Source organism: Triturus cristatus, chromosome 8 (assembly GCF_964204655.1).
Source record: "Triturus cristatus chromosome 8, aTriCri1.1, whole genome shotgun sequence".
NCBI lineage: Eukaryota > Metazoa > Chordata > Amphibia > Caudata > Salamandridae > Triturus > Triturus cristatus.
In genome coordinates, this window is record NC_140591.1 from 751,944,609 (window position 1) to 751,969,482 (window position 24,874).

The 24,874-nt window shown below is 43.7% G+C and overlaps 1 protein-coding gene across 4 annotated transcripts in view; it reads left to right on the top strand.

Moving 5' to 3' along the window:
* The window catches only part of NAXD (NAD(P)HX dehydratase), a 247,309-nt gene that overhangs the window by 159,088 nt on the left and 63,347 nt on the right, over positions 1-24,874 (top strand). For all 4 annotated transcript variants that reach the window (XM_085622176.1, XM_085622173.1, XM_085622175.1 and 1 more), the window contains 3 exons: positions 7,087-7,195; positions 22,558-22,608; positions 22,707-22,811. In XM_085622176.1, coding sequence (XP_085478302.1) covers positions 7,087-7,195; positions 22,558-22,608; positions 22,707-22,811 — 265 coding nt within the window. The remainder of the gene's footprint in view (positions 1-7,086; positions 7,196-22,557; positions 22,609-22,706; positions 22,812-24,874) is intronic.

Here is a 24,874-nt window from a genome sequence, read left to right on the forward strand (position 1 = left end):
GATATAAGGAAACATATATGTCGTGAGAGGTGTAAGGCCCAACTCACACAGGCTGCAATGGCAGACCTGTAGTCACAGTTTGAGTGGACTCCCATGGGTGGCATAATACATGCTGCAGCCCATGGGAGCCCCCTGGTGTACCTATGCCCTGGGTACCTTAGTGAAATATACTAGGGACTTACAGGGGTACACCAGTAGCCAATTGTGGAGGTACCAAAGCACAGTTGCTGGGATCCTGATTAGCAGGTTCCCAGCAGACTCGGTCAAAAACACACTGATACCAGGCAAAGTGTGTGTAACGATGCTAGAAGGATCCTACCTTCTTACATATGCCATTTTGCCCTGGGACCTTTCCAGGTTTTTGTTTCGCTGTGGCTGACAGGACTTCTGCTACCGTTATCTCTTCATCCAGGGCCGGTATGGCATCTAGAATCAGTTTCGGGACCGTCACCTCTTCAAGATATGATTCTATCTCTGAAGTAGTTGCCAAATGGCGTTGTTAATAAAAAAGCGGCCTAGTATTTGGCTAATTCCTGGGCAATCTCCCAGCGAACTCCTACATGATGTCGTCATCTCCCTTCATGGCTGTCCCCCATCTTGTCTTTGTTTCTTTCTTACTTAGCCATGCCAGTAATTTTCCTACCATATCACCTGTGTCGTATAAATGCTGGAGGGTTGCCTGAATTGTGGCTCTAGCCTCCTGGCATGCCATCTGATATTCTTTACAGAGAATTGATATAGTGGGCACTATGGAGGGGTCATCTGTTTCTAAACATGTCTCCATCTGTACAATGTCTCTGGTATCTTTCTGTCTTTTATGTTATTATGTTTTGCGCTCTGTCCCCAAGCACCGTTTTGTATGCTTCCCTTAGTGTGACCACAGAGGACACTGAGTCTATGTTCTCTTTAGAGTATAGCTAAGTGTCCACTCTGATTTCATGGGATACTCGTAATTCTCAGACATTTAATTTACACCCTTCCCCATGGTTGCGAGTAAGCTTCCCAGTTGTGAGCCACAGGGGGTAAGTGGTCCGAAAGACCCCAAACGAGGTAGTCTGCTTGCTCTATTTCCCTATCTCTTCTGCTGGAGCGAGAATGTAATTCTGCCTGGAGAATGCCTTATGTGTTCAGGAATAATAAACGTATGCTTGGGTAATGGGTGACGCCATTGGTCTGTTAAGCAGAGAGTTCACAAACCCCTTCAATGTCGTTTCCTCTCTAGGAGTGGGACCTGGGTTTGTGCGATCCAGTGTCTGGTCTATCACGTCATTTAAATCTCCTCCAATTATATGACAAAGGTAGATCGTCTCTAGCAGCAGCTTCGCTGGCTGATCTAACATTTGTTTCCACGGTCGTGGGGGAGCATATACACTGACCAGGGTTACATCCTGTTGTCCCGAAGCCCTTTAACGGCTACGTATGTCATATTGGGGTGTCTCCATTTCTTCTCTATCTGGAATGTTTTTTTTTTTATGAGGATAGCTACGCCTCTGGAGATCTTTGTAAACTCCTCATGGGCCAGTGTCCTACATGTTTCTCTGACTAGGAATCTGCAGTGTATGCCCCATAAGTGTGTTTCTTGTAGTAGGAGTATTTTCTTTTTCAATCTTTTAATATATTTAGTGACCCGGCCACTTTTAACCATATTCCCCAGCCCATTAATATTTCATGTCAGCAGGGAATATCCCTCTTGGTCAGTCCTGCCTGTCTCTTTTGTCTCAGTGATGGTGTATTTTCCTCCTTCTATGTTTGGTCATCCTGGCCTCTGCATTGATGTGTCGGTCTACTGTTCTCCCTGCGTGCTGACCCTCTTGTCCAACTGAAAAATTCAACCACTCTCTCCACTCTCCCCCACGCACTTACTTTGATTTGTCAACATGACAACTGTGTTGCGGAGAGGTCTGTTGTCGTCCCATTCCCCTTAACAACAACCTCTTTCCCTTTTAGACTCTAGAAACCTCCCACCTTAAGTAAAACCTGTGGGGATAAAAAAAGAAGAAAAAAAACGTAGAGTAAGAAGCAATAGTCACTGTGTTGTGACTCTGTTGCTCCAAACAGTTCATGTGGTGAGCCAGATGCCAACATCTCCACCAATACAACACAAACACTGCCAATACTGATATGTGTTTACCATCACATTCCTAGCAATCACACGTGACACTCATAGTGATTGAAAAAATAAATTTATAAATGTTTTTCTTTTTCTTTTTCTGATATTAAATATCTGTTTCGAAAGGGACTCGTTCATTTTATTACTTTCATGAACATTACAAACATTTTTGGACCACAAGACACAATACAACCATATAACAACAATTTTTACACTTAAAAATGTGACATTACAATACATTTAGTGATTCATAACATTTTACCAAATCTGAGCAAGCTCAAATTCCGTCAAACACTGAAAAGACAAAAGAAGAGAAAAATGAAAAGAACCCAAGGCAAAGGTTTAAAAAAGCACCACAGTTGTAGTTTAGAATGCAACACTAACCCAGGGAGAATGTTTTAGCCAAACAGTTAGGTATTCAGGTCATAACAAAATGAAATTCATTAGTTATTTTGCACTTCTGTGGACTTGATACTCAACATTTATCAAGAATACTTATTTGGATACAAAAGAAAGGTTACGCGTTTCAAACCCATTTTTATTTTAGGGTTATCCTCAGGACCTGGAAATGAGCTTGTGTGTTCTTAGAGCAGGCACCTCTTATGCCCCAACACGTTTTTGCCACTATTAGCGTCAATGCCAAAGTCACTTTCTTAAAACAGCTTGTAGCTCAAAAACAATTTTCGCAAAAGGACGGAAATGTCAGGCTCATGCGACCGGCTCAAATGCTGGCAGTTTATTGCACTAACGTCGACTTCTTCAATTTTGCAAATCGGCGGGCCCGTGAATTCAATCTTGTGCCTCTTGACTTCAGCCGTATCCGATCGCATATCTGTCTCAAATAGCCAGCCTGGCTATTTGAGATACATATGCGATTGGACACGGCTGAAATCAAGAGGCACAAGATTGAATTCACGTTAGTGCAATAAACTGCCAGCATTTGCCGTCGCATGATGCTCACTGTGCCACTGGAATCAAGCTATCCTGGCTGATGAGGGGTGAAACCCCGAAACCGGTCCTAGGATGCTTGTTTCCGGTCTAGGGAGGACCTGGTTTGGCAGCTCGGGCTCGACTGTTCCCATGAGGCACAGGGTCAAGACTGATTTTCATATGGCCAGGTCTAAACTGGGGTGGCATGGTGAGCAAATGAATGATGGATGTAACCCAGATCTCTTGACTGGGGGTGAATGTTTTGATTTGTTCTGCATTCCGTCCATCAATTGTGTGTCTTTTGCTTTCTCGCCCTAAGTGCACCAGGTATGCCCAGACGTGAGTCCCGGGCTCACTGTGCCACTGTAATCAAGCTATCCTGGCTGATGAGGGATGAAACCCCGAAACCGGTCCTAGGATGCTTGTTTCCGGTCCAGGGAGGACCTGGCTTGGCAGTTCGGGCTGGACTGTTCCCATGAGGCACAGGGTCAAGACTGATTTGCATATGGCCAGGTCTAGTCTGGGGTGGCATGGTGAGCAAAAGAATGATGGATTTAACCCACATCTCTTGATTGGGGGTGAATGTTTTGATTTGTTCTGCATGCTGTCTATGAATTGTGTGTCTTTTGCTTTTTCACCTTAAGTACGCCGGGTATGCCCAGACATGGGTCCAGGGCTCACTGTGCCACTGGAATCAAGCTATCCTGGCTGATGAGCTCTGAAACCCCGAAACCGGCCCTAGGATGCTTGTTTCCGGTCCAGAGAGGACCTGGCTTGGCAGTTCGGGCTGGACTGTTCCCATGAGGCACAGGGTCAAGACTGCATATGGCCAGGTCTAAACTGGAGTGGCATGGTGAGCAAAAGAATGATGGATTTAACCCAGATATCTTGACTGGGGGTGAATGTTTTGATTTGTTCTGCATTCCGTCCATCAATTGTATGTCTTTTGCTGAAGTTCCAGTGGGCGCAGCATCAGGGGAATCTGTCCGATGCCGTCCAGATCTCGGCAGGGACTGCCCACCAGTTGCAGTGGTCGCTCACAAACCAGGATTGGGTCAACGGCAGATCCCTCTCCCTTCCCCAACCAGATTTCTCAGTAGTGACAGATGCGTCACTCATGGGATGGGGCGGCCACATGGGAGAGGCGGAGCTTAGAGGCATCTAGTCTCTGGCGTAGTCCGGGCTCCACATCCACCTTCTGGAGCTTCGGGCGATGATTCTAGCACTGAAGGCATTCCTTCCTTCTGTCAAAGAAAGAGTAGTGCAGGTGTTCACAGACAATACTTCCACCATGTGGTATTGCAACAAACAGGACAGAGTGGGGTTGTGGACCCTCTGTCTGGAGGCCCTTCATCTCTGGAAGTGGCTGGAACATCAGGGCACGTACTTGGTGGTTCAACACCTGGCAGGTTCCCTGAACGCCAGGGCGGACGAGCTCAGCCGCCGGTGGTTGCTGGATCATGAATGGCATCTTCACGTGAGATGGTGCAATGTTTCTTTCAGCAGTGGGGAGAGCCTTGGTTAGGTCTGTTCGCCACCAAAGAGAACGTGCAATGTCAGCAGTTCTGCGCATTGGAATTTCCAAGGCGGCACTCGCTAGGCGACACTTTTAGTTGCAAGTGGTGTTTTCGGTCTTCTATACGCCTTTCTGCCTATACCACTTCTGATCAGAGTGCTGAAGAACATCAAGCACGACCGAGCCCAAGTAATTCTTGTGGCTCTGGACTGGGCACAAAGAGTCTGGTATCCCGAGCTCTTGAACATGGCCATCGATCCTTCGATCAGACTGCCTCATCGGGAGGATCTTCTGTCGCAGCAGCAGGTGACGGACCTACACCCGAACCTGTCCAGCCTCCACCTCCTTGCGTGAAGATTGAGAGGTGACAGTTGACAGCCTTTGACCTTCCTCTTGAAATCTATAATGTTATCTGGCAGCCAGGCATCCCTCTACTAAAACAGTATACGCCTGTAGATGGAACAAATTTGTGGCATGGTGCGCAGCAAAGGCTGTGTATCCCCTTTCTTCCACCCTTTCTGAGGTTCTCCTCTTCCTGCTTTCTTTGGCCCAGCAGGGCTCTGCTTTGGGTACCCTCATCTTTCGGCCATTTCGGCCTTTCTTCGCCTTACTGACCAACCTTCTCTTTTCATGTCCCCTATTGTAAATCGCTTCCTTAAGGGCATAACTCACCTGTTTCCTCCTATTCCTTTCGTAATGCCCCAGTGGGACTTGAGCCTTGTTCTGACTTACCTTATGTGCTCTCCTTTTGAGCCACTACATAATTGTCCTCTCAGACTCTTGACCCTAAAAACTGCTTTTTTGGTTGCCATCATCTCTGTTTGTAGGGTGAGTGAGCTTCAGGCTCTTTCTTCTAAACCTCCATTCCTTGCTATTTATCCGGAAAAGATTGTACTTCGAACTAAACCTTCTTTTCTTCCCAAAGTGGTTACCTCTTCCCCATAGGACAGACCATCACTTTGCCCACCTTCTTCCCGCCCCGCATCCTACTAAAGAGGAGGACAGGTTCCACCCTCCAAAACATGCGCTATCATTTTATCTGGATCACACAAAACAATTCCGGGTGGATGATCGGCTCTTTGTTGGCTATGTGGGTGCCAAGAAAGGTCGGGTCATGCAAAAACGAACCATCTCTCGATGAGTCGTTCTTTGCATTAAAATTTGTAATTCCTTGGCGAAAAAAGGAAACTCCTGTAGTGTTGTGTACCCATTCCACCAGGGCGACGGCATCCACTACTGCTATGGGACGTGGATTCCCCCTTCATGACATCTGCCAGGCAGCCACGTGGGCTTCATTGCACACATTCACTAAACATTACTGCCTGGACAACCAAGTCCGGAGAGACGGCTTCTTTGGCCGCTCTATTCTTCAGGACTTTCTGGTGTGAACTTGGTTCGCAGAACCACCTCCGGAGTTGGTATTGCTGGGGTATCTATTCTAAGGTAAGGAATCCATAACTAATAGTCTCTTTCAGATTAACAAGTTACTTACCTTTGGTAACAATATATCTGTAAGAGACATATATTAGTTATGGATTCCTTACCACCCCAGCCATCCTCCCTGTTCTGCGAACTGACTTCTAGAGTAAGGGACTCCCTTTCAGGGCCCTAGTTTTTGTGCACCAGTGGTCAGTGTCTTGCATGGCACTGCGCTTTTGGCGTGGAATGTGATGTAAAGAAGTGGCGTCAGCACGCAGGGGCGGGGTCTGTGTAGATACCGCGGCGTCATTCTGGTGATCACGACCCCAATGGCGAATGCAGAGTCGACCGATGCCACCTACTGATGCTCGGGGTACTGCTGAAGAAAAAATTCTCTGGATCAATTCTGACACCTGGGGGTAATTTGAAGGTAAGGAATCCATAACTAATATAGGTCTCTTACAGATATATCATTACCGAAGGTAAGCAACTTGTTCGATAGATCATAACTCTTTGCGCCACACACCCTTGTATAGCTAACCCATTGTACGGGCCCTTTTTAGGCATCTGGGCGGCATCCCAGCCTAATTTTGTTTATCTCCTGCAGAGCTATTTCAAATCTCATGGTGCAGTAGTAGTGTAATTTCTTCTATTTGAACCTTCACAGGAAATCATTTTTTTAACCATAATGTATAGTCACTGACAGATGTGATGGCACCCAGCTGCTTCCTGGCCAGTGCAAGAGGCAATTTTTTTCACTGTGCCCAAACAAAGGCAACTAGTCGCTTGATCTACTCTGCCTGTGCAACCCCTTCAAACTTAGAAGCGAGCAAACCCTTGAGATTCAATCGAGCCTTCTTCATTTTGTAAAATTGGTCTGTTGGAAGGGGCTTGGACGTGTAGTTGAGTTGCTGTGGAACATAACTGCAGGAATAAATGGTAAACTCAACTTTAATAAGGTGTAAAATCAATATTATTGCTTTTAGAGTCTTAAAGCAGAATCTGTAGTTGATATGAATGTTTGGGATGGTAAAAAATAAGCTCCTTTTAGGTTGACAGTAGTAAGTACTGTATAGAGTGGTAAATAAAATATGCGGTTTCTCATTTTCAGAGATAGTCCCAATGCCATTCAAGAGGTAGAAAAGTGGTTACCAAGCCTTCATACGATTGTGGTCGGACCTGGCCTGGGTAGAGATGATAGAATTCTCCAAAATGCAAAGGTAATGTGATTTTTCTTTTTATTGTCATGTTTTAGTGTAGAAACAAAATATACAATGGTTTTGTACAGCTTCATACATATTTAATAAAGCAATATGTGACAGTGTCAGAATAAGAGTAATAGCAAGTCATGTCACCGTTATAAAACGTTGACACTTCTAAAAAAAATTTTATATTAGAGAGGCAGAAATGCTTGTCTGTAGTTAAGGTCGAATTCTCATTCCCTAGGAAATCGCATTTTTGAACCTGTAATAACTTTGACCCCCTTTGAAAGATTTGCATCAAACTTGTATTAAATGGCAGCAAACCTGTGTGCCAAATTTGGTGCAGGTTGGTCAACGTTTCAAAAGTTGTAAGGCGTAAGACCCCCAAAACATGAATTTAACGTGAGCTTTCCTCATAGTATAGTTTTGTTTTCTAAAACTTGAAAGTACTGTACCAAAAGTTCAGTAAATGTTAAAGGCACTATGGGCATAATTCTGTGCCTTTTCTTGGTTTTGTGAATGTTTGTCCAGCTGTTCTGCAGTTATAAAGCTAAATGTTACTGTTTAGGTGCATTGACGCATCCTGCGTATTTAGTTTTTTGCTCTAGATCTTTGGATAAGAAACCGAGAGTGCATTACGTTGAAAACTAAATAATGTGCATGCACTCTGCACTGTTGCTGTTCCCGAAAAACAGCAGGTAGGAGTGAAAAAAATAAAAGTAGAAAAGTGAGGATGCTGCTGATACTACATTATGGAAAAGTCAGTGGGCCTTATGCCTACCCACTTATGCAGGCCGGTGAGGGTACAGAAAAACTAAAAGCATGGTGTCATTATCTCCCTGCCTCCCAAGTACAGGGTGGGTGGGAATTTGATAGACCACCACCACTGCCTTGTCCAAGAGTAAAAGGATAATATATGCCTCCATCTTTTCCTCCTCTTTGTCCAACAGCCTTAACAGGGGGAGGGGGAGTGAATGTGTGTCAGATCCCACCTCCGCTATGGACAACTGTGGGACGGGGTAATTAATTATGCCTCCATCAACGCCTTAGCCATTTTCAGGGGAAAGATATGCCCTCATCACATTGTGCAGCCAAAGAAGAGCGGAGCAGTTTGAAGATTCCTCCGAGGAATTACAATCAAGGTATAGGAGGAGTAGGTGTCCCCTTCCTCTGTGGCCAGTGTGGCCTGCAGCATTTTGAAGGCCAAGAAGGAGTGGAGCAGCTCACAGCTACTCCTACGCTATTTTGGCAATTGCTGAAAGAGTGCTAAAACAGGAACTGCCTCACTCCAAGGCCCACCGTACATTGTGGACCACAGTTGAGATGGACTGCTGCCCCTTACTCTTTTTGTTTTGTTAAACTCCCCACACCCTTGGGCAAGGTAGGGGATGAATTCCACACAGTTCCCCTGCCCTTGAAAAAGATGATCATTAATAGAATCCTCCCCACCGCCCCGGAAAATGGAGGGGTAACTAATGTATTTATCCCTCTCATGTGCAAGGCAGAGGACGAGAAAGCGAGAGGTAGATGGAAAGCGGTGGAGGGTGACTAGAACACCACACCCTGTCTCATGCTAGGGGGTAATCTTTATCATAATCAATTGTTTATTTCAGTCATGGAACTTGGACATGGGTATTTCTTTCTTGGTGTGAAGAAAGCGCAGAAGTATACAATACACATTATAGACTGTCTGGAGACCCAGTTATGGGGACAACCTGTTTGTAGTCCTCAGGAGCTCACCCTTTTTTGGAAACTCTAAGAATAAGCCTGATCTGATTAATCTAGCCCAGCGGAACCACTCCCAATGAGAGTGCACCCAAAACAAATGGTTCCATTCTTAAAGCATTTGTTATTGGGATGTATTCCCCGACAGAGGGTTTCATCAGTTTGGTGGTTTTCCTTTCAGACCCAAAAAAGAATGCACGATCAGCTACTAAACGTTTTCATACGGTTAATAAAAGATTGGCTAAAGATTCCATCTCCCCATGTAACCTATAGTCTTCAGTCTGTTATCGATATAAGCAAACCATGGGATAAGTTTAACCTTTAAGCCAAGAACCTCATTAAGAATACATCTAGACAATGTTGCTTATGGATTTGACCACTCAGAGAGCCACAGTGGTAATGATGCACACTTGAGCTTGTCAGCCAGAAAGGCCTGTCCTAACCTCTGAGGGATTACATATTTTAGGCTGAAGGTAGGAGCTCTTAAATTCTCTTCAGACATTTATTTTCACAGACATGTAATGCTTCAAATTCCAAATCAAATAAACCTTAATCAGAGGTAATCACGGTATGAGTTACATTTTCTTAGAATTTGTGTTTCTTCTGAGCCCTTAGTGAAATTTAGCAAAAGACAGTGTTGTATGCTTTATCTTAATAAACCTGCCAGTGTGGTATAGTGCGTCCAGTTCAGCCTTCGTTCCAACACCCAAATAAGTCAAACCACTAACTCTCTCCAATTTAAAATTGTTAATCCAGATCTCTGTGTTCTTTGTGCACAGATGTACAAATTTGAATCTATGGGGTTTCCTACGTTTCTTTTGAGTCCCAGGTTATTAATGAAATCTCTATACCCGTTGTTAATGCTGTGCTTGGAGCCTGCTTGCAAGATTAAATAGTGCATCATCTGGAATAAATATGCCCCGACTCCCTTGGAAAAAGCAGGGAGTAGTTAGGCACACACGACCTCATGATTGGAAAGGTACAGGTAGTTTGAAAACCCACGCACCCCCGCTCATCCCCATCCTTGGCTAATGCAAGGTGAAGGCATACATTTCTCCTCCACCGGTCTTGGACAAGATTAGTGATAGAGGGCACACACTACAACCGCTTTAAAACCCCCCTCACTCTTACTCAAGACGAGAAAATACGTGTCCCAGCTTTTCCACAATAGTTAGAGGGTAGTTAGAAAACAAGTCTCCCTCCATTGATACCTGATTTATCTGCAAACTTGGGCATCGCTGCATGGAGGTGCCACTACTGGACAGAGGCTGAATAGCGACATGGAGTTAGGAGGCCTATCTGTACCAAGCATTTCTCCCTCGAACTGAGTCCAGATGCCTCAGTGAGTCAAGCAGCCCTACACAGTCTGTTTCATTGAAGGTAAGCCTGCTTCACACTCCCTGGCTGTTCTTTGTTACTGCTTACTTCTATGATTTAAACATATAATGCTGAAGAAACAGTCAGTTACTTACCTGTAACTCTGATTCTCCAGTGCTGTTATCTTGCATGGATTCACATTGTCAGAGGCGCACCACCTACCTAGTCTATATATCCTTCACACTTGTACTATGAAATGCGAGCTACGGGGTCTGTAGAGGAGTAGCATGCTCAGCACATCTACTTCATTGGTTGAAATTTGGATTGTGTCAACTGAGGTAGAAATGCTACTAAGCAAACGTTGTGGGCCTATGGACAATTTAACACTGTTTATTGCCATCTTAAAATCACTGGGAGTTCCCAGCCTGATGATGGGGAATAATCCAAGCCCGTGAACTTTTGAAAGATAACAACGCTAGAGAACTTGAGTCACATTTAATAACTACATTATTTTTCGAGTGGGTTTAGAGCAGCAATTCAGAGCATGCTACAAAACAGTTTCAAATCTGTCATTTAAAGTTTTTTTTTATATTCCTGTTTTCATGAAAATGTACAAAAAACACAGCTGAAATGCAGTGGTGTTAAAGCCAAAAAAAACTGAACCTAAAAAGTACGGAAATTTGCCAGTTATGGTTAGGTAAACTAATCATAACTCACCCCTCCATCATGAACTGCTTATGGCCTTACTTACCTCATCACTCATAACATGTTAAATGACATCATTAATGACATCACTGATGACATTACAAATTGCATAATTGATGACAACACTAATGACAGCATCCAGAGGTACTGATACTCTGCTTTTGGCTGTGTACAGCAGGGTTCAGTCTCAGGAGCAGACCGGGTGTCAACCTCTTATGAGCGGCCAACCCACAATGTGCACGGCCGTTAGATCTTTGCCACTGTGTTTGAATGCAGGTCAGTCCCTACGACCAACCCTTTGCAGATGGCCAGTACGCACTGCACATAACCTTCAACTTGTGCAGTGGAGGTTGGCTGCAGGGCCTGACATACAACTAGGCCCTAAACCTGTCCCACCACAGGGGGCCAACTTCTACGGCCCGCAGCCTTTCGCCAAAACCTGCAAGGGGTGACGGGGCCCTGCACCCAACCCTCCATGGATGAGCAACCACCGTTACTCATTACTTTAAGAGAGTGCAGTAAATCACTTGATAAACAATATATCACAAAGCAATTAATTACCATATAGGCAAGAAATGTCAGATAAGAATATTTGTAAGAAGTTGGTCAAAGGACATAGACAAATGTAAAATAATCATATTTTTCAGAAATGCTCAGTTTGAAAGTTGAATATAATATGTGATAAAGATATACATAAATGTGATAGAAAAGAGAAATGATGACAGATTATGTAAACACACACCTTGGAAATTATTCAATTGCTTATTAGTCCATATAGTTCAGATTCTGCAGTCTGCATTTATATATATTCAATACATCTTTGTTGCCATATGTCATTGGTGTTTCAAACTGGACAGTTAAAGGCTCATCATCAGGCTAAGGAAAGGTTTTCTGATTAGAAAATCTGTCTGGCGCATAGATTTCAGATAACAGATGTGTAGCTATTAGATAGTTTAATGGTTATGTCCTTACTCCACTGGAGAGAGGGCAGTCATTTGGAAAATAGAAAAAACTGTCTGTTAGTTACAGTTTAAGGTGCTCACGAAGGAATCAATTACTCAGGCGTCCAAGTAGCAGGTACCATCACGTGAGGGGGAGGGACATACACCAACATAGACACCATCCAGCAAACACAGTTCAGTTGTCGGGAAACTGAGATGGATAGCTAGGAGGCAGTAAAATGAAGAATATGCGCTGTGTCAGAAGGGACCTGCCACAGGATCAAGTGAAACAATTCCAAAACAAGGGTAATTAAATCAACTAGAGTGTGCATTGTTGTGTGTACGGTGCAACATGCAGTTGGTTTCACAAACCTTGACGGGCAGCCAATCCCCACTGTGTATGGCCAACTGGTCGGCGCAAATTCTTCCACAGACAATCCACCCTTACTTCATGTGGCCTGAGGCCCCATTTTTTCATGTTTCGTTAGTTTTTTTATGGTCCAGTCACAACCGCACAATCATAGCTGATGTCATTAGTGGTGTCATTTAACAGTTTGTGAGTGATTTCATATGTAAAGTCATAAGCAATATATGACTAGGGCTTGAGTTATAGTTGGTTTACGTAGCTGTAACTGACGAATTTCAGTAGTTTTGTTTTGTAACCATAACTGCACTTTAACTTTGCTTTTTTTCAGTGAATTACTAAGGTATGTTTTAAACGTACATTGTGGTTTTATAACCAAAGCTAACCTGACCTTCACTTTAAACTTAGTTTTTTCAGTGAATATTTTTTATCAGATACCACATCCAACTGTTGCTTGTACCACCCAACCCTCTCAACGCAAGGCCTGTGGCCATTTGCAGCAGTGGCTGACCTTCAGCCTAGCCCTATGCTAAATCTACTGCAAACAGCGAACCCTCACAGCACACTGTCTTTGGTTGAGCGTAGCAGGGGTTGTCCTCACAACCCAGCCTTGAGATAGGCCTTTTACAAAACCCTCCACGGGGGGCCATTCGCCCATGCACACAGCCGAAGTGTTTGGCACATGGCACGGTCTATGGCCAGGCCTTGCGCGCAACCCAACATGGGTTCATCCCCTATTGCACTTGTCCATGGTTAGCCAACCACAGCGGCAGTGCAGCAAATAGTTTTTTACATTATTATTATTTTTTATATGATTTGTAAATCCTGTGCTGGATTTGTGAATCCTGAGACTCCAGGAAGATGCACAGCACCTATAGCAGTTCTAGGATTTGAGAATTCCACAATAAAATATTTTTTAATTATAAATGTAAATGAGAGGGCTGGTACCTTTTAGGGATTGCCTACATGGGGCTGGAGCCAGGGGTAGGTTCACCCTTCCCCTCTATGCCTTTTTTAGTATTTTTCCCAACACAATGCTTCGTGCACTTTGTTGGGTAATGGCAGCTGGAATAGAAAATATTCTGTAGTGGCCAGCCCATGTGAGCGCAGTAGACTCACAAACTCATAACAGATGACTGCAGAAAAAGTTTCCTTCGAAAAATAATTCGAATAATTTGCATTTTTGCCTCATAATTTAAATAACATTGCTGCATAATTTGGTACTCCACTCCTCATAATTCCAGTAACCCTGACAGTGGTAAAACTCTGCATAGTGGTTTGGGGGCTATCATTAGGTCTCGCCTAAGCCAGCGCATGCGCTGCTCTGCGAGACATCTAGTAGGTGGGTTTTCAAAGTGCTACCCCACGCTTTGGCTGGCCTAGCGCTTGCGTTCACGCGAGCAACCACCAGCTTTCAGCGCTCGATCAGGCGCCATCTGTCTTTCCTCTCGCTTGCTCTCTGAACGCTCCTCCGCCCCTCCCCTGCCGCGTCTCGCGTTAATTCGCGTTGCTTTCACATTCGCCGCACACCAAACAGAGCCTTGATGACTGCAGTGACTCGTTCAGGCTTTCGACCGGCTTCAACTTTTTAGGTACTTTCTTTCTCAGCATATACTTGTTTAATTTTGTCTCGGCGCGCTACAGCTTTCTCGTTTCCTCCCTTTTCCTCCTCTTTCTTTACTCCTCTTCTCTTTCCCTTGTTGTCTCTCCACTCCCTGCTCTTTCTCCTTCCTAATGTCCCTTTTATCCTTTCCTCCCCGCATCTCCGTCAGGCTTGCGTTTCCTAATCGCCGCTCTCATTTCCCCTCCTCGCCCACTTTTCTCTCGCTTCCATTTCTTTTGCTCCCCTTACTCTTCCACGGACACTTTTCCTAGACACCCGCTCGCCTTTCATCCCCTTTTCCGGTTGCTACTTTCCACTGTTTGCTCTTTCCCTAATTCTCTACCTCTTTGTTTTTCTAGCGCTCTTCTCTTCTTTCCTCTTTTCTTACTCATCCATCTTGCCTCGTCCTTTTCTCTCTCCTCTTTTTGTCTCCTTCCTCTTTTCTCTCCCCTTTTACGTTGCCTCTTACTCTCCTTTCTCTCACGTTTTCCCTTATCATTTTCTTGGTCTCCTTTTTTCTTCTCTCTCACACACTTGTCTGAACCTATCTCCTCAGCTTCTCTTCCCCATTTTTCTTATTACTCCCCTTTTTTTACTTCCCCCCCCGGTTCCACGGGAATGCTTTGGTACAGTTTTTCTCGGTAGAGCATTGCAAAAACAGAAGTGCTTCTAGGCTCTTCGTTTCTTTATCTCGTGTTGTCTTTTTTGCTCCTTGTTTTCTTGCTCCCCTTTTCTCTTTCGTTCTCATGTTCTCCTCCCCCTTCAATGGTTCCACCACCTTCCCCTGAGTTGTCTTTTGTTTCCGCCTCCGTTTTCTCTTCTCCCCCGTCATTATCACTCTCCTGGCTCCTCTCCCCGCTTCACCTTCTGCCCACTTCCCCCCTGATCTCTCTGCGTCTGGCTTTCCCTTTCCTCTCCCCCCTCATTCGGGGGGAGCTCAGCGCGACCTGTTGCTTCCCTTTTCTGCCACAATGACTCTTCCACGTGTTGTGGTTAATGAAGATGTGTTGTGAGCCTGGCCGATGACACTTCAAGAGGGATTGCTCCCCTCCCCTCTCCCTCCTGGAGGAGAGACCTACCTAGTGCCGGCTGACCGTCTTCACCAAAATGTGTGATATTTGGCAAATCACTTTGTTTCGCTGCCTCAGTTTTCGTGCCTTAGGGATTCAGATTTCTCGGTGTAATATGTTTTATTTATTCATTCAGCACAGATCCTCTATAGTTTAATCTATTGGTATCAGCTGCCATAGCCTTTAAACTGAAGAGCTGTACAAACATCATAGTGAACTGGCCAATACAAATATAAAGCTTCGAAAGTACAGCAAGTGTAAGAAAGAAAGGAGAGAAACAGGCGTAGCCAATAGGTCTCGCTTTGGAACCTCATAAGTTTTGAGTTATGCAGCACAATATGCTTGGTGCAACAACATCAAGTGTTGCATGGCTAAACACTTATACGGTCCCAAAGGCGAGACCTATTGGCTATGCCAATGCTTGTTTTTGTAATGAAATTAAAACTTCCAGTGAAACTGTGAAATATTTTCTGTATTTCATTGCTCTCTGTGAAACATGGGTTTTTTATACCACTGCATTTTGTGCAATTAAATCATCAAAACAAGTGACATATGTTAAATGTGCAAAGTGTAATATGCTATTTATTATCATTTTTTTTTTTTAAACATCTTTTTATTGAAATTTTCGTTTTTATTACATACAGCGGAGTATTAATGAATCTTGCATCACAACAATTATACATCAGCATTATTGGGAGCTCTGTGGTGTATTTAAATAACAAGTTATTACATACAGACATGTGACCCAGTTCCTGTATCACTGCTCAGTTACTGACAAGGTTTTCATGCAGAGGATGTACGTTGTCTCTACGTACAGTGGCTGTATCAAGGGTGTAAGTGCAATGCCCATCTAAATAAACTGTAACTGACAACCAAAACATAAAAATAAAAAAAATCGCCATTTTCAGCCTGCGGAGACCATGTTAGGTGAGAGGGGTATGTGGACCAATGTATTGTAAAATCAGAAGAAACAATAGCGAATGCTATTTATTATCATAGCTCAATGTGGATAGGGGCCATGACTCACGAGACGTGAAGTTTGGAGTGGGTCATGATGCCCTCCGCTTCCTTAACTGTGGTAAGAAATAAATAGCATATTGCAATTGAATATTTAAGCCAAAAAGCATAGTTTTCTCAAGTCAGTTACACTGTACTATGGTAATCATGAGGAATTTGAACTTTGCACTGTAATAATGAATACATGAAAATATGTTTATCAATACACCTGTTTCAAATAATGTGTTATTTGGCACAAACAGTATATAGGCCGATATAATATACTATTTATTACTATTGGTGAGTGTGGGAAGTGGACCATGACCCATGAGAGCTGAAGACTCGAGTGGGTCATGATTCCCCTCCCTCAGCAGTGTTAATAAATAGAATAGGACTAGGCTTTCCTGTTTTTGTTTTCTATTTGTTGTGAACTCTGATTGGGTGTGTTCTGTGTTTTCCAATCTTTTTAAAACTTGTAAAACCAGTGGTTATCATTGTTTACTCATTTTTGCTCCGTAAATAAAATAATGGAGATGGTGTTTTCTTGAGTGCCTCATAAAGAATGTAGCTTTTATTTCCTTCCTTCTTTCACTCCTGATGTGAATCAATCCTTCCTTCCTTTCCTGCTCCTATTTTTCTTCTCTGTACTTCCTTGTATTTGCTCTCCTATGTAACTTTTCATTTTTTCCCTGACCTACCTGTCTGTCTTAATTTAAAGCACTTAAACTCCTATTTCCAACATTCCAGTCCTAACCCATGTCCAGGATGCACACGTATGGGGACATTTTTGTTCCCATTAATATTTGTCTGCAGCAAATAAAAGTTAACGGTGAGCATTGAATACACCTTCATGCTGCTCTATTCTTCAGAAAAATGATAAAGATTGACTGAATAAAGATTTTCTGCTTTTTGGGCATGAGAATATTGTGGGGTGCTCTGTTTTTGCTAACTAGTGTCACACTGTTCTGTTCTGTCTGCAGAACATACCAAGAAAGGACTTGTCTACTAAATAAAGGTGGTACTTCTGTCTGATCAGGGCATATTCCTACTCTACATGGTAATAGGGGAGACACCTGCTAAGCAAATAATATGTTGTGTTATGTTAACACAACTTGTAGAGCGCACAAATACCAGAAGGTGCCTCGGCGCGGACTGCTCCTGGGACGAACAATAGCCTACTTGTTAAAAAGCCAGGTTTTTAATTGTTCCCTGAAAGCCAATAGGGTAGGAAGGGCTCAAATCTGAGGAGGAAGAGAATTCCATAACTTAGCAGTGGCAACCACAAAACTTCTGTCACCTCAGTTGGTTCTATATGTTCTGGGGACGGTGAGCATGTTTGCACCAAAGAGCGCAGGGATCTGCTGGGTGTATAGATCTACAATGGGTTCTTCAGAAACTCTGGCCCTGTGCTGTGGATCGCCTTATAGGCAATGCACAACGCCTTGAATTTTATTCTGCTACTAATTGGCAGGCAGTGTAGTTGTCTGATCACCTTAGAAACCGAATCAAATTTAGGTGTGGCAAAAAGCATCCTAGTGGCTGCGTTCTGTACCAACAGGAGCTTATTTAAAACCGATTCCTGGGCATTGATCAATAAGATGTTACAATAATCCACTTTGGACATGACTAGAGTGGAGATTATAGTCCTCCTAGCTTCAACAGGAATGAAAGGGAACAGTTTCTTCACCATTCGGAGAGTATAAAAGCAAGAAGAGACCACATAGTTAACATGGCATTTGTAGGACAGCTTTTAATCTAGGACGACACCCAGATTTTTGGCCTTGGTAACTGGGTCAGGGGGCGGTCACAGTTTATCTGGCCACCAGCAGGAGGACCAGACAGGAGATATTATTTATTTATCTTTTATTTTTGTTTTAACAGTTTTGTATAGCGCGAACAATACCCTTGCGGGTATCAGAGCGCTTTACAGGGCATATGCATGAGATTGTCAGATAAGTACGATAAATTATGCGAATACATTCCTGGGAACTGTTAGCTACTAGCATATATCAACAAGAGTGTATAAGAAAGTTCAGGTGAATCTGGACAAGAAAATCGCCTTCACTTTTTTGAAGAAGGCAGCAGATGGATTCAATCTTGTTTCTGGTGGCAAGGTGTTCCAAATCCTAGGGGCCATTCCTGAGAAGGTACGATTGTAAGTTTTTTTATTGAAGAAACGTTGTGGTTTAAGTAGAAGATTATCAGAACTCCTAGTGGTTCTACTACCACCCGACAGCACTAGTTTCTCCGCAAGGTATTTCGTTTTTTTTTTGGTGCAATGCCTTATGTGTCATACAGGCGATTTTTAAATGGATTCTGGCATCAAAAGGTAACCAGTTGAGGGCACGAAGGTCATGGGAGATGTGGCAGTTTCTTCTGGAGCCTGTGATGAGTCTAGCGCCTGTGTTGATTGAGGCTCTGGGAAGCCTGCAGAGAGCGATACTCCCATAGTCCACTCTGGGAATTACTAGGGTTTGAACTGCCTGTTTGAAGTCATTCGCGGGTATGAATGGCTTCAATTTTCTCAGGGTGTTCATCTGAAAATTGGCTCCTCTAGTTGCAGCGCTGATGTGTTTCTGCATGTTTTGTTTATTATCCAGAATTATACCAAGGGATTTCGCAGAATCAATGATGAGAGGTTAACCATCGAGTGCGGTTAGGTGCTGCATCCACTCGCGGATCATGACTGTTTGATTGGGGGGGGCGATAAGGAGGAATTCTGTTTTTAGTGTGTTAAGTTTTAGATGGTTGCTTGCCAACCAGCACTGTGCTTTTTGGAGCGTAGAGTTAAGGGACTTGATGTCATCAAGAGAGTTGACCTTCATGTAGAGTTGAGTGTCGTCGGCGTACATGTGATATTGGATGTTTGAGGAGTTGAGAAGCTCAGTGAGTGGTTCCATAAATAGATTGAAGAGTGTTGGGGAGACGGAAGATCCCTGGGGTACTCCCAAGGTGACTGGGGTGGAGTTAGATAAAGATTGGTTGATTTGAATCTTTGCGTTCTGTCTTGGAGGAAGGAAGTGAACCAGTTTAACACTGTTCCAGATAGACCCATTCTGTGTTTCAGAAGGTCTAGTAGATTGCTGTGTTTGACTGTGTCGAAGGCTGAGGATAAGTCCAGTAGGATTAACAAACAGGCTTTATTTTGGTCCAGTATTTGTAGAGCGTCATCTATAATGTGGGTCATGGCTGATTCGGTGCTATGCCCAGATCGAAAGCCAGATTGGAATTGATCTAGCAGGTTGAAATAGTCAATGTGGTTACTGGGCTGCATGTGGACACATTTTTCGAGTAATTTGGCCAGTGTCGAAATGTTGGATATTGGGCGATAGTTATTCAGGTCTGACGGGTCAGCTGATACTTTCTTTAGGATGGGGGACACCTGACACGTTTTGAGGATGTCCGGGATGGTTCCTTGCAAAAGAGAGGTGTTTATAATCCTGGTCCATAGGGGCATTAGCTGTGGCATGAAGGTCTTTAAGTGGGTTGCTGGGAGAGGATCCGTAAAATGATTGGAGGGATTCAACGCCATGAGCGTGTTGACAATAGTTTCTTCGCTGTAGAGGTTGAAGGTGGTCCAGGAGGCATTGTTCTTGAGGTCGAGCTTTGTAGGACAGTAAAGCGGGATCACTGGTGTGGTCATCGTGGTGATAGTGTGTGGGTGGGTGTGGGATAATAGGTCCTTAAGTAGGTCTGTCTTTAACTTTTCAGTCTTTGTTGTGAAAAAGGCGGCAAGCTCTTCACAATTGGGGAGTGTTTCTGGGTTGACTTGGGAGGAGTGGGAGATGTCCTTAGATTGAGCCTTGATTATTTTGAATAGTGTTTTTTGGGCGATTCTCAGCTTGGTCTAATTGTTTACAAATGAAGTCAGCTTTTGAACGTCTGATCTTTCTGTAATAGGAGTTTCTGGTGCTTCTTAGTAGTTTGAGGTGGGCAGCGGATGGAGCGGATCTCCATTGTCTTTCAATGGCTCTCAGTGATCTTCTGTCTTCATTTAGCCTACCATCGTACCAGGGGTTTGAAGCCTTTGTGGTGACTCTTTTCAATTGTAGGGGTGCTAGGTTGTCGAGTACCCTGTTCATAGAATTGAAGTAGTGGTTGGTCAAGTCCTGTACATCATCTAGTCCATCCAGTGGGGGTGCGAGGATGTGGCTAGCGGTTGCGAGTGCGAGATGGATTTCCAAAGACAATTACCTCGGTCTTGGAAGAATTCAGTTTGAGGCAAAGTCTGGACATCCAAACGCTGATCGCTAGCATGCCATCGTGAAAGTTAACTGAGGCATTTTCCCCGTTCTTATGAACGGCGAGAACTATTTGGGTGTCGTCTGTGTAAGACATCAGCGCTAGGCCAAAGGATTTGATCAACCGTGCCAACTCGGTAACATAAATGTTACATAGCGTGGGACCGATGGATGAGACTGTTAGCCATACAGTCTTTGGTGACTGAAAATTCTGAGCTACTTTGGTATAGACACTGTGCCCAACCATAGAAGAGGTGGAAATAGAACTCTCAAACTCGAGAAACTGGGATCAGAGTATATCATCACACTAGAGACCTTATACCCAGGAGGCATGAACTTAGATGAGGAGCTAAATGGACATTTGAATGAATGAGGCATAATGATATATAGATGTAGATATATAAAGTGTGTAGTAATAAATAGCATTTTAGCTATCTGCTGACCTATATATATGGTTTATGCCTGCTGTTATGCCTTGTGTAGCGGTTATTAACAATAATTTAATCAGACCCAGCTGGATGCAAATCATTAAATCCATGCTTTGAGGTGAGAACGCATTGAATATGGTGTGTGGACCTGCCCAGTAAGGTAATCTGCCCCAGTACCTCATGGGGGTAAGCTCTCATCTCATGTAAACTCCAGATCTCCATCTCCTCTACATGTCAATTCCACCTGCCATCCTAGTCGATTTCCAACCCTCGCAACAGAAGACACCAGAGGAAGTATCACAGCCACATTGTGGTCCGAGAAAGAGCTTCCTCAGTGCTGCAGGATACAGCAGAGAAGACTACCTGCTTCTCTTATCCCCAAAGCATGGTATAGGATGTTCAGTGGTGATGTGGTGCTCCAACAAACAGTGTCTGCCATCTTGCCTACTACACTAATGCCCCAATGCATCATCTTTTTTAACTCACTGCCTCTACAGTTCAGTCAAGAATCTGATTTTGTGAAATTCTGGAGGTCTATAAATACCACTTCAAGCAGGTATACGGTTATCCTATTCGTTTCATAAACTCCTATGACTTGATCTTGTGCCAAGTGGAAGAAATTTCTAGAACTGGCCATTGACTTGTGTATCAAGTTATACTTTTGTTAGCTTATCCAAGGCTTCAACACCATGTCATCAGTTTCAAGATTGTATGTGTTTGCCAGGTGTCCCTCTTCCACAATAGGCTGATCAATTAGTCATTTAATCTCTAGGACCGCTTGGTACTCCCTCAGTCTTCAGCTCATTCTGCAAGACGCTCACACACTACTTCGAGGTGGTATGCAGTGATTTGCAAAATAATGTAACAGAAATGTGAAGAATAAATTGCAGCAGTTTTATTGTCACAAATGGCCCCTGCTTGCAAGGTGCGGAATGGTATATGCATTCTTCAATCATGGAGCACTATAGAATTCCAATATGGTTGACTGCGTGAGATTAAAATGACCATAGAGGAACAAGCTCACCTGATTTCTGTACTCTCTGTTTGCCAGAACACTGAGATATCAGTTCTACAGTCCCCTCCCCAACCTCAATTTGTCTACAAGATGGCATCCACAGTGTCTGCACAAGCAGCCGGGGAGCCTTATTTGTGCCTCTGGGTGCCTGGAAGGAGAACTGATTTTGCGTAATGACATTCAACACTGATTTGGAAGGTTTACTGTTCCCCTTTGTCACCATCCTACTTAAGCCCCTTTCAACTTGGTGTGGGATTGTATGTTTCTTCTGAATGATACTTGCTGTATTGTTCCTGTTGTTAGTTTTTTGCAGTGAAGCTCATAAAGATAGATTTTAAATTAAAATGTGCAGAGGTTGACACTGGAAGAGACGAAGACCACTGTCTTTACCATTATTTTTGATGTTATGGTGAGGTTATGCACTATGTAATTAACACTAGGCTCATATCTAATACAGATGGGTACACTTTATTCTAATTAAAGGTTGATGACAAAAATGTCAGTACACAACCTAAAGGAAAAATGGTAGTGTACCTTTTCTTTAACCTTGAATCACACATATATAGATTTGTACTTGTACACCTTTTCCTGGCAGAAGATTTGTTAAAAGAAACCAGAAACTAAAAAAGAAAACGTATCACCTCTACTAATAAACCTAAAATCTCACACTCCGATATAGTGATCCTTAATCTTGTAAGAAGGGATTTTATGTAAGGACCGTAGGCACATCTTTTGAACAGACGAAACAGTCTTTTTGTACATTTATTCAGGAAAATTACTAAGTGGATAACCAGGTCCAGGTGAAAATTGGAACATCTGTAAATAGGCTGACAGTACCATTGTGTTTCATATAAAATCCATTGATGACCCACTGACTTTGACGGAGATGTTATTGTGAGGCTCTGTTACTGATAACTGTAAGCGTATAATTTTAATTTGGTAGTACTGTTAATGCTGCACGTTTTTATTTTTCAGGTCATTATAGAAAAATCCAAGACAAAGGGAATCCCTATTGTAATTGATGCTGTAAGTAAAACCTTTGTGCTTTTGGAACATTCCATTGTTACCGATAGTAATGCCTACTTTTAAAATGTAAAATACCCGCATGTGTGTCTTTTCTGCAGGATGGCCTGTGGCTGATTGCCCAAGAACCTTCCATTATTCAAGGTTACCAGCAAGCAATTCTCACTCCTAATTTTATGGAGTTCAGCAGGCTGTATGAAGCTGTGGTGAGTGAATGTTAATATAACCTTGTGTTACAAAAGAAAACATCTTTCCACTCCAGTTTATTGTTGTACATCTTAAGAATTGCTTCTAGTGTAAATGGAATGTGGAACAGCATGGAATGACAAAAATATACATACCTTTGGATGGGATAATTTTCATGTAGGTTGTTCAGTAATCAATGTAATGATTGATGGCAAAGGGAAGCTCTAAGCTGCCTCTCAAAAGAGAGTAGGTTCTGGATGCTATTGTAATCATGACTTCTGGCAACACAACAGGAGTAGCTGGTCTGCCACTGGAATTTCTCAACTCACTTCAGCTTTCTCACCTTGTGAATACCTTCAGGCACCAGACTGGATCTGGAGATTTTTCTCAACGTTGCTCCGGCATGCTGGTAGGTGGCATCATGTGGCTCCATGTCCGCTTCGCCCTGCCCCAGAAGTGACACCGGAGCCACATATACGTGCCACCTCTGTACACTTGCGTCAGTTTCTTTCTGAACTCAGTCCACGCCGTCGGACGCAGAGCTTACTAACTGATAAGATGTGACAATGTGAAGATCTCCACTTTGGAATCTTTTCGGGGATGGTGAAAAGAGTCCATTCTACAGAACGGGTAAGAGGAAGGGCGGTGAGGAATCTGCGGTTAGAGTTTATAACAAAAAAAGCATAACCAAAGATAAGCAACCTGTTCTTCTTATGGGTGCTTATAACTGCAGATTCCTCACTTTGTGAATAGATACAAAACCAGTATCCCCTAAGGTGGGTCAGTGGGATTGCTCAAACCAGAAATTCCTGCTGGACTGGACGGACAAAATGCCCTTCCCACCAGACTTGACTATCAGAGTTGTATGGCTTTGTGAACATATGGAATGATAGCCACGTTGCAGCCTGACTGATGTCCAGAGCAGGCACTCTGCATGCCAAAGCCATGGTAGCAGCCTTGGCTCTGGTTGAATAAAACCTCAAGCCTTCTGGTGGCTGCTTCTTGAACAGTGTGTAGCATGTCTTAATACAGAGGACTGCCGAGCTTGATAGGGTCCTTTTCTGCACTGCCTTACCTTTTTGGCCCCAACAAACCCCACGAAGATCTAATCATCCACTCCATGGTCTCTGGTATGATCACTGTCCAATTTGAAAGCTTTTTTCTGGTCCAAGTAATGGAGTCTCTCCTCCTTTTTCAAGGTGTGGTGGAGCAAAAAATGCCAGAAGGGTAATGGGTTGTCCAGCATGAAAGGACGTCCCAACTTGCAGGGTCAAACAGCACACAAAAAACAGAATATTTGGCAACTTTGCTTGTAACTGGTATGTGTGACAGTTATTGTTTCAGGCCACAAAACGTATCCTAAGGTCCAGCGTAAACAGATTTTGTACATGGAAGGCAGGATGCTAACATGTCATCCACTCCTTTGGAGGGGAAATAGAAAGCAGTTGGCGTTCAATCTCTGCGCAGAGACGTGCAGCTTGCACAGGCTTGGGTGAGGGACCCTGCTCTGCTGCTGTAACAGATGATCCTTCCGAAGTAGAAGCCTCAACAGAGGACCGATATACATAACCAGAAGATCTAGGTACCCCACGCTCCTTGCTCAATTCAGAGCTACAAGGATGACTTTGGCTCGCTCGTTCCTGATCTTAACCAGAACTTGGGGCAGGAGGGACAGAAGGCATACAAGAGTTCTGTTTACCACCCTAAGCAGAATAAGTCTCAGAGTAAGAGCCTTCTTGGGAATCAACAGTGGTGAAGAGATCTAGCCGGGCTCTCCCCATTGTCAAAGACGTCCTGCAGCACCTCTGGATGTAACTGCCATTCTTGATCCACAAGGCATCGCTATCTGAGTTTATCTGCCCTGGCATTTAAAGATTTCAGTAGGTGGTTCACGACCAGTGAGATGCCCTTCCGTCTCAGCCAGCTCCAGTGGTGCAGGGCCTCTGGCGCAGGACCCCTTGCCACCCTGCTTGTTACAGTACCAAATGGTGGCGATTTTTTTTCCGTGAGCACCTGGCTTATGCTCCCTTTGAAAGATGATAGGAATGCCTTCCACACCAAGCCTATGCCACGCAATTCCTAC